This window comes from Littorina saxatilis, linkage group LG7 (assembly GCF_037325665.1).
Source record: "Littorina saxatilis isolate snail1 linkage group LG7, US_GU_Lsax_2.0, whole genome shotgun sequence".
Lineage (NCBI taxonomy): Eukaryota > Metazoa > Mollusca > Gastropoda > Littorinimorpha > Littorinidae > Littorina > Littorina saxatilis.
In genome coordinates, this window is record NC_090251.1 from 10,330,816 (window position 1) to 10,343,495 (window position 12,680).

General features: G+C 41.3%; 1 protein-coding gene across 1 annotated transcript in view; it reads right to left on the minus strand.

The window, feature by feature from the left end:
* Nucleotides 1–10,987: 10,987 nt before the first annotated feature.
* LOC138970295 (uncharacterized) overlaps nucleotides 10,988–12,680 on the minus strand; it is an 18,770-nt gene continuing 17,077 nt past the window's right edge. Inside the window, exon 5 of the mRNA XM_070342778.1 lies at nucleotides 10,988–11,478. Within this exon, the coding sequence (XP_070198879.1) occupies nucleotides 11,277–11,478 (202 nt within the window). The 3' untranslated portion in view covers nucleotides 10,988–11,276. The remainder of the gene's footprint in view (nucleotides 11,479–12,680) is intronic.

Consider the following 12,680-nt stretch of genomic DNA (forward strand, 5'->3'; position numbering starts at 1 on the left):
GATATCTATGTCCCATTCCCGTGTCATCGCTGACACTTTAACAGTTAAAAATACTCGGTCATATTGCCAGGGTGGCTGATTTCATCGTCTCTTTAACAACTTTGACTGTCCGAGACCGATGCAAGTGTGTTTCCTTTCTCAGTTCCAGGTGGCTCATCACACCTTAACATACACACACCTGGGTAGATGACTCCGTTGCTGCTAGCTTTCCATTGGAAGGAAGCGACCCAAATTTCCCAGCGATGGGACCGACAATTGATTCACTAAAATTAGGAGAGAAAAAAACACCCGAACAAACAGAAAGATTTAAAACGGACACAATATTTATTCTTCAGACCAGTTCAGTAATTTCTGGAAGAAATAACGGTGCAGCAGTTCGCTGAGCCCTTTCTTGCTGGCATCAACAAAATAGGCACCAGAATTATCATCAAACATACAACAGAAATGTCCAACATACATCAGAGTTGTGAATTTTCCCCATAGAGAACCTTAGTCTTTGAGGGGCTTTTTAATTTCGAAAAATCACAGAAAAATCCCATTCTGCCTGCTCGGGCAGGAGTTTGATTGTTGGTACATGTCCAAGAGGAGGGGTGGTCTATTTCCATGGAAACGCCTGGCCAGGCCAGAGTCAGCTGAATCGTTCACACAAGATCAGAGGACTGCTCCTTTCATCATCTTGTCTACCCAGCGTTTTGATTACTAGATATTTGATTCTTTTGTACTAGATAATGGACTCTTTTGTACTAAATATCAGACTCTTAAAAGTTTTGGCGGACAGCGTAACTTAAAGAACAGCTCTTGTCACTTGACAGGCCTTCTTTTCTTCTTTGTTGTTTGCCTTGTGTTATAACTTGTAATATCGCCTCATTGTCCCCGTTACCGGGTATACCGTGTTGAAGGCGTGAAAAGCCCCGTCACATATCGATTTGCTTGTGTCCTCGGTGAAGGCTATTGTGTTTGTGTTAACTCGGATCTTGGAGAACGGGGGGGTGGAGGGGGGGGGGGTGGGTGGGGAGGGTGGTCACTTACAATTGCAGTTTGGGAAGACGTCTGAAGGTAGTGGTGATGGGTTGATTGGGCGTTGTGTATGGTGTTCGGCATAAATAAATCCCTGCGCCTTGAATATGTGCGCGATATAAATTGCATATAACAAAAAATTAAAAAAAATAAAAAAATCCCTGCGCTTAGAACTGTACCCACGGAATACGCGCGATATAAGCCTCATATTGATTGATTGATTGATTGTGGAAGCACGGGGATAGGTGTGGGGTGTGTGTGTGTGTGGGGGGGGGGGGGTGTCACCTGCATGCACAGTGGGTAAACGTGTACGGGTAGTGGCTGGTTGATTGAACTACAGTCTCCGATTGGACGCTGTTCTGTGTTACGGGCGCGTGCTCTTGGAAGTCCACATCGTCAGGATTAGGATTGGAGCGTAAGTAAGGTGGAGTGGCGGGGGGGGGGGGGGGGGGGGTAAGCTCAGTTAGTGATTAAGGACTTGGAGCACCTCAATAAGGATATACGCTAACGGATTTTAAGTGTTTTACCCACCCTAGTCCTACTTTCTATTCTACCCTCCCATCATCTCTTGCCCCTACTGACTCCCTACCTCCTATTCTACCCTCCCATCATCTCTAGCCCCTACTGACTCCCTGCCTCCTATTCTACCCTCCCATCATCTCTAGCCCCTACTGACTCCCTACCTCCTATTCTACCCTCCCATCATCTCTTGCCCCTACTGACTCCCTACCTCCTATTCTACCCTCCCATCATCTCTTGCCCCTACTGACTCCCCACCTCCTATTCTACCCTCCCATCATCTCTTGCCCCCTACTGAGTCCCTACCTCCTATTCTACCCTCCCATCATCTCTTGCCCCTACTGACTCCCTACCTCCTATTCTACCCTCCCATCATCTCTTGCCCCCTACTGACTCCCTACCTCCTATTCTACCCTCCCATCATCTCTTGCCCCTACTGACTCCCTACCTCCTATTCTACCCTCCCATCATCTCTTGCCCCCTACTGACTCCCTACCTCCTATTCTACCCTCCCATCATCTCTTGCCCCTACTGACCTCCTATTCTACCCCAATTGGCCCTACCTCCTATAGCTGTCGTGGTCACCTAGTGGACTCTACTCATTTCGTTTGACGATATTCACAAATGTCCCATCTCCGTAATACGGCCTGCCAACTTCCGTTGTAGACACATGTGTTTTTGTGGTTGTGCATGTCAATGGTTGGAACTAGTACGCCATCGTATAGTGGATTTGGGTACGTAGAGTTTTCATTTCTGGCTGTAATTGTAAGTCAAATGTACGTCGTATACTCATTCAGACACGAATGGGCTTGTTTGTTGTTTCCCCTTTGATGTGTGTTGCTGAGTGAGTGTGAATGTGTGTGTGTGTGTGTGTGTGTGTGTGTGTATGTGTGTGTCAGTGTGTGTGTGTGTGTCAGTGTGTGTGTCTATCAGCATGTGTGCGTTTGTATGTGTCCGCCTTTCTTTCTTTCTTTCTTTAAGAATAAACAAGTCGCGTAAGGCGAAAATACAATATTTAGTCAAGTAGCTGTCGAACTCACAGAATGAAACTGAACGCAACGCAACGCAGCAAGACCGTATACTCGTAGCATCGTCACTCCACCGCCCGTGGCAAAGGCAGTGCCCGTGGAATTGACAAGAAGAGCGGGGTATTCGTTGCGCTGAGAAGGATAGCACGCTTTTCTGTACCTCTCTTCTTTTTAACTTTCTGAGCGTGTTTTTAATCCAAACATATCATATCTATATATTTTTGGAATCAGGAACCGACAAAGAATAAGATGAAAGTGTTTTTAAATTGATTTCGAAAACAAAATTTTGATAATAATTTTTATATATTTAATTTTCAGAGCTTGTTTTTAATCCGAATATAACATATTTATATGTTTTTGGAATCAGCAAATGATGGAGAATAAGATAAACGTAAATTTGGATCGTTTTATAAATTTTTATTTTTTTTTACAATTTTCAGATTTTTAATGATCAAAGTCATTAATTAATTTTTAAGCCACCAAGCTGAAATGCAATACCGAAGTCCGGGCTTTGTCGAAGATTACTTGACCAAAATTTCAACCAATTTGGTTGAAAAATGAGGGCGTGACAGTGCCGCCTCAACTTTCACGAAAAGCCGGATATGACGTCATCAAAGACATTTATCAAAAAAAAGAAAAAAACGTTCGGGGATTTCATACCCAGGAACTCTCATGTCAAATTTCATAAAGATCGGTCCAGTAGTTTAGTCTGAATCGCTCTACACACACACACACACACACACACGCACATACACCACGACCCTCGTTTCGATTCCCCCTCGATGTTAAAATATTTAGTCAAAACTTGACTAAATATAAAAATAACACCCAAACACCAAAATGAAATAAATATTTCGGAGTAAAAACTCCTTCTTCAGTAATGGAATCAAAACAAACGATGACGTAAAAACAGAAAGGAAATTACGTAAGAATACAAATGACGTCATTCTAAAAATAGATAAAACACGTGCAAATTTGCTATTGTTCTCTCTCTCTCTCTCTCTCTCTAAAGTAAGCAGTAAAGGTAAAACGTCATATGTTTGCAAGCACATACACTTGAGCACACTCACTCCCACACACACATACTTCCAGGTGTTGAATGCGATCCAGGGAGCTAACATGTTACAAGGCTGATAAGTTTATAGCCATAGGACACTGTTTATCTTGTTGATAGCGTCAAAAGACGTTGTGTACTCTGCTGCGAACAACAAAGGGATAATTATAGAAAAATATCCAAACATTATATCCGCGAACAGCCTCGCAATAACAAATACAGAGGGCAGCAACAGTCAATTAGTCAAACACATTAAGTCCGTCAGGGAAATTGGTCTGCAGCTGATGTCTCCAGAACCTTTCTCTTCTTTTTCTCAAAGCAATGTCTTCTGCATGGATTTTTTCTATGGCTGTGCATTGCATGTCTGCTAGTGTATGTCCAGGGAGATTAAAATGTTTAGCGACCATTGTATCTTCTCGTGTATATTTTGATGTACTGTCCGTGTGTCCTGCATGATCTTTGTAGTGTTTGATGTTGTGCCTGTGGCCATAGAAACGTTTTTTAAGTGTCTGTCCAGTTTCGCCGACATACTGACATTTTTTGCATTTGCCACAGTCAATTAGGTAAACCAAGTTGGTTGTGTCACAGGACATGGAAGTTCTGATATTGTGTGTACCTCTATTAACAACACTGTGGAATGTCCTCGTCTCCTGCAAGTGCCCCCCGCACAGCACACACCTCCCCCCACTGCACCTATAGCACCCATTTTGCTGGTGAAAGGGCTTCTGGTGAACACCATTGTTGCTACTAGTGCATTGTGAAGAGGCGCGCCCCACGCAAGGAGCACCCTTTGTTTGTTTCTTTGTTCCTTTCTCTCATTCATAATTTAATAATTTATTCTTTCATAATTTCTTGTTTCTGTACAACCAAGCAATGTTTATATGTATGTATGTATTTCGGTAGAATGGAAATCAAGACGAGGTTGTGTGTGTGTGTTCGTGTGCGTGCTTTGGCTCTTTAAACGATTCACAGAATGCAAGTGCGCAAATGAAATTGAATAGATGATATCATCACATGTTTATGTGTGGTTTTTTTTCTTCTTTTTACATTTAGTCAAGTTTTGACTAAATGTTTTAACGTAGAGGGGGGAATCGAGACGAGGGTCGTGGTGTATGTGCGTGCGTGTGTGCGTGCGTGTGTGTGTGTGTGTCTGTGTGTGTAGAGCGATTCAGACTAAACTACTGGACCGATCTTTATGAAATTTGACATGAGAGTTCCTGGGTATGAAATCCCCATACGTTTTTTTAATTTTTTTTGATAAATGTCCTTGATGACGTCATATCCGGCTTTTCGTGAAAGTTGAGGCGGCACTGTCACGCCCTCATTTTTCAACCAAATTGGTTGAAATTTTGGTCAAGTAATGTTCGACAAAGCCCGGACTTCGGTATTGCATTTCAGCTTGGTGGCTTAAAAATTAATTAATGACTTTGGTCATTAAAAATCTGAAAATTGTAAAAAAAATAAAAATTTATAAAACGATCCAAATTTACGTCCATCATTTGCTGATTCAAAAAACATATAAATATGTTATATTTGGATTAAAAACAAGCTCTGAAAATTAAATATATAAAAACTATTATCAAAATTAAATTTTCGAAATCAATTCAAAAACACTTTCATCTTATTCCTTGTCGGCTCCTGATTCCAAAAACATATAGATATGATATGTTTGGATTAAAAACACGCTCAGAAAGTTAAAACAAAGAGAGGTACAGAAGAGCGTGCTATCCTCAGCGCAACTACTCCCCCGCTCTTCTTGTCAATTTCACTGCCTTTGCCGTGAGCGGTGGACTGACGATGCTACGAGTATACGGTCTTGCTGCGTTGCATTGCGTTCAGTTTCATTCCGTGAGTTCGACAGCTACTTGACTAAATGTTGTATTTTCGCCTTACGCGACTTGTTTAATTGTGTGGATGTAACTATTTATAGAATGCGGTGATTTCGGTTATTGCGACTAGTTTATTTTTATTTTTCCTGACTTTGTTCTCTCTCTCTCTCTCTCTCCCCCCCCCTCTCTCTCTCTCTTCCCCTCTCTCTTTCTTCCCCTCTCTCTCAGTCTCTATCGGTACCCACATTAATATGGAAGGTGAGAGATACCCGGACGTATTTCAGTAAAGAAAGAATAAACAAACATGGATCAAACATGGATCATACCGTGGACCACAGAGCTAATGTTACATTTATTTTAGTCACTGCCCAGCCGCTTGTTCTGAGTTCAATACCAGCTAGATGCCTTTAACTCTGAGCTCCTCTGAAGTTTCTGCACATGAAGTTACAAGACTCCATTTCCTAAGTTTCGTTCGTCACTGACGTTCCGGGTCACCAAGCTGGCCATCGGGCCTAGTCTCAAGGCAATGATGCATTTATGTAGGGGAAAGCTCCTAATATGGACCACTTTTTGTTTCAAGTCATGCTGATAACTAGCTTGTTTTCTTGAGAAGAAATTTCATTTTGTGTTTGGTTGTCGTTTTCTCTTAGGTTAACCGTTAGGCCTAACAAGAAATTCCTCTGATAGGAAAAACACCCCCGTTGGTCAAAGGGAAATAACCATTCTCACCAGTTGGTGGCAGTGATAATGGTTATTTCCCTTTGACCAACGGGGGTGTCCGTCTATAAGTCGTTGTATAATTTTAATCCACCAATAACTCCCTAACCGTGTGTTTGACTGGTCCCAATTTTTGTAAGGACCGTCTCAGGAATGTATAGAACCTGTTCACCAAGTTTGGTGACGATCGGTCCGTTCATTCTTGAGATCTACTTGCGAACACAAATACCGCCACAAACACATCGAGTGAAACCTATACACACCCCTATACCGGGGGTGTAATTAGAGTGAGTTAGCTTTGATAGACATTCAGCAAAAATTAAATACAGAAAAAAAATCACAAATTGTCTATATTAGGAGCCTGGGTGCCCAGTATGGACCAGTGAAGAGGCCTTCACGAATCACTGTAAAAAGCCCCCTATACTTCAAAATAACATGATACAACTTAGTGTGCAAGTCAGGCTAATTAAAATATGCTTTAGATTGATCTGTTTCGGGCTGATGAGAGCATTATTTGAAGCACACCAGGAAACTAAGTGCGCTTATCAAAAACAGAGTGAAAATAAGTGAAATTATCAACTACCACGAAACGAAGACTCAGTATTTGATATATTTTTTTGAAAAATCGAGGGCTAGTTATATGTGATTTTCCGCAAGCTTCTTGGTGGTCCAAATCAGGGACACATACCTTTGGATTTTGCTATGATTTTTGTTTGCAGTAGAAACTGGCTCGGGATCAACACTGCTAAAATGTAACAAATACGGTCTAAGCTGTCATATATATAGCAATTTTTGTGTGATAACAGCTTTGGCTGTGGACAGAAACGAGTCCGTTTTAGGCGGCAAATTTAGAGTGAACGCTGCCAAAAGTGAAAAAAGCCAAACGGTTTTGAGGTTTGTGTTTCTGCAACTGTTTTGACATGTGCAAGTTATCCAGAGAGAGTGAATGTACAGTGAATGAAATTGTTTTGAGCGCTCTAGCGCCGTCAATTTGTCAGAACAGGAGGTGGTCCACATTAGGAGCCGGTCCATATTATGAGCCTTTACTCTACGTATTTTAACGTAGCCAGTCAGTTTGTGAAGAGGCTTGGTAGTAGAGAGAAGGGCCTGCTATGAAATGTAGTGGTTTTCATGAAGATTTAATTAATATGCCCGGCTTTACGAAAAATCAGTTACTTCATTTAAAAAAACTCAGTTGAGGATAACTGGTCCGCTAACTAAAACTAATCGATTTATCATCATGTCAAAACAAGCCCGGTGTCACGAACTGAAAACTCTGCCTGAACAACCCTTCTCAATGCAGTCAATGCGCATGCGCTAACATCATGGGGAGATTAATCAGGTCGTGAAGAACCTAACCCTTACCCTATCCCTTACCGTCCTAATCCTAACTCTAACCCGAACCCATGGTTCGTTCGGTCAAGGTAAAGTGTTGAAAAAGAGATTAGTTTTTTTTTTAAAGAGCAACAACAACACATACAAAACAAAACAAAATACAGTATCAAATTACATCAAATCAAATGATCTTTTGTATTGTTCGTTTTGACAGAAAATCGGCAGCAATAAACACTCGTCATAACTTCCGTAATTTTCATCATTGAAGTTTGAAATTTTGTATTATGTAAGAATGGACGATGATCTAACAAGAAATATAAAAATAAAGTATATAAGTGCTATGGTTCTTCTTCTTCTTCTTCTGCGTTCATGGACTGAAACTCCCACGTACACTCGTGTTTTTTGCACGAGTGGAATGTTACGTGCATGACCGTTTTTTACCCCGCCATTTAGGCAGCCATACTGACGCCGTTTTCGGAGGAAGCATGCTGGGTATTTTCGTGTTTCTATAACCCACCGAACTCTGACATGGATTACAGGATCTGTTTCGTGCGCACTTGGTCTTGTGCTTGCGTGTACACACGGGGGTGTTCGGACACCGAGGAGAGTCTGCACACAAAGTTGACTCTGAGAAATAAATCTCTCGCCGAACGTGGGGACGAACTCACGCTGACAGCGGCCAACTGGATACAAATCCAGCGCGCTACCGACTGAGCTACATCCCCGCCCCGCTATGGTTCAAGGTAGCGCGTGCTTTTTATTACTACGGCCCTCGTGGCTTACATCTTAATCCTTTTATTTTTAAAAAAGTTTTGAGATTTAATGTTCGTGTTCCTCTTACTTGCTCATCTCATGATTTGCTTTTATTGGTGATCCTGAAAGGTTCCACTTTTTAACTCATTTTGAATAAAAAAAAATCATTTTACAAACCCGTTATTCAAGATATAGAATACAGACTTATAATTCTTACCAAGAAACATCTTAACTACTTTTCATTTTAACAAATTCCACAGAGCATTATCAACTCAACCCCACCCCCTGCCCTCCTCTCCTTATTTTTTATTTCTTTCTTTTTTTGAAAGCGAACAAACACTCAATTCCTTATGGCTCAAAACTGTAGGACTTTTAATATTAATTTTAACGTAGCGCGTGCTGGCGCGTAGTTTAGTCGGGCCGCAAGAAACTGTTCTCACACGGTTTCAGTTCTCCAAAGAAGCAAAATGGTGCCATTTGAACTTAGAAATGGTCATAGAATCAGCTTTCCAAATTAAAAAAAAAAAATAAAATTCGGGGGGGGGGGGGGCACGTGCCCCCTGTGCCCCCCCCCCTCGTCCGCCCCTGCACACACACACACACACAGATACTGATAACAACAGCAACAAAAATCAACAGCAACAACGACAACAACAAACAATTACACTGAACACAAACCAGGGAAACACGTGACAACATGATTTGCTAAAATCCCCCAAAAGTCAGTATTTGCACTCACCTGGAAGGAACGACTGCGTGTCTATCGTGACATCGACGTTTTATTTCCCCCGAAGTTGTTCATTTCCATCTCTCGATGTCTTTTATTTTTACGATGAATTATTATCACATAAAAACTATGCAAAGCACCCAATGGTAACAACAAAACAATCCTGCAGTTTTCTCCAAACAGCAATTCGTATTTTGAAAGATTGTGTTGTTGCCAACACAATCTTTCTTGGCGAAGGGTTTTACGAAACACATTGGCGACAATCACATTCATTCGAAAAACCGTTGTGTAAACAACAGGAACATTATTAGCATTTGGTACAAATTACTCGATGTATACTAAAAATGGATTGTGATTGTGATTTTATCGTACACTGCTTCACCAAACTGACTGTTGGAGCAGAAAGAGAAAAGTGACTCGCAACAAATGTTAACTAGGCTGTTTCAAAACAGGATCTGGATGTGAACCTTGACTAGAGGCGTCACTCCAGTGCTTGCAAGGTTGTTCCTGGTTGGAAAAGTCGACTTTCTATTGTTGCTTTTCTTTTTCAATTAATACACATAACATTGGCCTTATTCCATCATCGGGACTAAGAAAGCCGTTATAATAGACGTGTTCCGAAAAGAACTCCGTTGGGTTTGTAGGAGTTGTGGAAAAGTGACCTTTTCTTGAGAAACTTCCGACACTGCAACAAAGGATGGACCAATGACTAAACCGGCACGGTTGGCCTAGTGGTAAGGCGTCCGCCCCGTGATCGGGAGGTCGTGGGTTCGATCCCCGGCCGGGTCATACCTCAGACTTTAAAATTGGCAATCTAGTGGCTGCTCCGCCTGGCGTCTGGCATTATGGGGTTAGTGCATGCTAGGACTGGTTGGTCCGGTGTCAGAATAATGTGACTGGGTGAGACATGAAGCCTGTTCTGCGACTTCTGTCTTGTGTGTGGCGCACGTTATATGTCAAAGCAGCACCGCCCTGATATGGCCCTTCGAAACACTTAACAAGGGTAAAAGGAGAAACAGAACCGTTAGTCGCCTCTTACGACATGCTGGGTAGCATCGGGTAAATTCTTTCTCGTCCCAACCAATATGGGACTCCCCCTAACCCGCGGTGGGAAGGCAAAAGAATGGAAAGATAAAGTGTTGAGGTCTTTCAAACAGTAACAAACGTCTGTCACAGTGTTCGTCCCAGCAATACGGGTAAGTCCTAATGCTTCTTGTGGTGGCAGCACTACCTAAGATTTTGAAAAACACACATCTATTTTACATTCTATAATGTGTTTAATTCATGTCGATGCAGATATGCCTCCATTTTGTCATACAGTTTGAATTTATTGTCTAAGTGCTATACTTTTTGAGATATTTAGGGTCAAACAGGAGGTATCCGAGCTCCAAATCTGCGATTTTGTCTAAAATGTCACCAGAAATGCAACTACACTTTGCTTATTGCCCACATGAAATAATAGGTACTCCCTCAGATACAGTGCCAGATGATGTGATTGTAAATTATGTGCCAGTAGAAAACAGAATAATTGATTTGACACCACTGAGTGACAGTATTTCGAAACTTTTGTTGTGTACATTTTAAAATTCGCATTTTGACCCGTTAGAAAAGTTTGCGAAATTTCAATTGATTGTATGGTTCTCGATTGATATTTTTTAAACTAGTACAGATACAGCGTTGACATTTTACACAGTTATGTTTAAAAATAATTCTAGGGAAGCTGAACCTCTAATCTTGGCCTCAAGTACATCATAGCTCAGCATACAGGGATTGTAAAGTGCAAATTTTACCCTTGTATTTCATTAAAATTCAGAAAGTGGTAAAACAGAATTATTTAGCCATGCAGACTTTGATGAGGTTCATGCTTCAAAAAAACAGTTCCATTTAATAATGTTAAGTAAGAAAGTCCAGTAACTGTTACTTGTGTTGAAATATGTCGAGAACCAAACACATTGTAGTAGCTGTGCCCGCAAAGGTATTTTTGAATTATTTAATTTGTGTACACATCAATAAACTAATTCCTGCATAATGTGTTATTGTTTTGTAATATTAAATGTATGATCTGACTTGTGACCAAATTTTATGAAAATTGAATGATATTCAGGCAACATACCACCAACATAAAAATTGCACCCCTCGCTAGGTAGTACTGCCCCCTGTTAAGGCAATGTATTCGGTTCCTGTACGTCCTTTTTGGTTCCATCGGGAAGCTTTGGCGAACTCTGAATTTGTGGGATGGGTTCAAGTTTATCAGGAAGCCCCTGTCCCCTGCCCCCGCCCCCGTCAGCATCGTCGTCCTAATCGTCGTCGTCCTTATCGTCGTCGTCCTTATCCCCGACGTCCTTATTCTCGACGTCCTTATTCTCGACGTCCTTATTCTCGACGTCCTTATTCTCGACGTCCTTAGCTCTGACGTCCTTGTCCCTGACGCCCCCAACCCCTGTTTCCTCAACGTCATGAGCTAGGGCTAGGCCTTGAAGCTGCCTAAGAGACTTGTTCCTGTAACACAGCAAGTCAAACAATCATGTCATCAAGAGAATTCCCCTTCTAACACAAACAATCATATTATCAGGAGACTTCCCCTTCTAACACAAACAAGTCAAACAATCATGTTATCAAGAGACTTTCCCTTCTAACACAAACAAGTCAAACAATCGTGTTATCAGGAGACTTCCCCCTCTAACACAAACAAGTCAAACAATCATGTTATCAGGAGACTTCCCCCTCTAACACAAACAAGTCAAACAATCATGTTATCAGGAGACTTCCCCCTCTAACACAAACAAGTCAAACAATCATGTCATCAAGAGACTTCCCCCTCTAACACAAACAATGAATCATGTCATCAAGAGACTTCCCCCTCTAACACAAACAAGTCAAACAATCATGTTATCAGAAGACTTCCCCCTATAACACAAATAAGTCAAACACTCATGTCATCAAGAGACTTCCCCTCCAACACAAACAAGTCAAGCAATCATGTTATCAAGAGACTTCCCCTTCTAACACAAACAAGTCAAGCAATCATGTTATCAAGAGACTTCCCCTTCTAACACAAACAAGTCAAACAATCATGTTATCAAGAGACTTCTCCCTCTAACACAAATAAGTCAAACAATCATGTCATCAAGAGACTTCCCCCTATAACACAAATAAGTCAAACAATCATGTCATCAAGAGACTTCCCCTTCTAACACAAACAAGTCAAACAATCATGTCATCAAGAGACTTCCCCTTCTAACACAAACAAGTCAAACAATCATGTCATCAAGAGACTTCCCCTTCTAACACAAACAAATCAAACAATCATGTCATCAAGAGACTTCCCCCTCTAACACAAACAAGTCAAACAATCATGTCATCAAGAGACTTTCCCTTCTAACACAAACAATCATGTCATCAAGAGACTTCCCCTTCTAACACAAACAAATCAAACAATCATGTCATCAAGAGACTTCCCCTTCTAACACAAACAAATCAAACAATCATGTCATCAAGAGACTTCCCCCTCTAACACAAACAAGTCAAACAATCATGTCATCAAGAGACTTCCCCCTCTAACACAAACAATCATGTCATCAAGAGACTTTCCCCTCTAACACAAACAAGTCAAACAATCATGTCATCAAGAGACTTCCCCTTCTAACACAAACAAGTCAAACAATCATGTCATCAAGAGACTTCCCCTTCTAGCACAAACA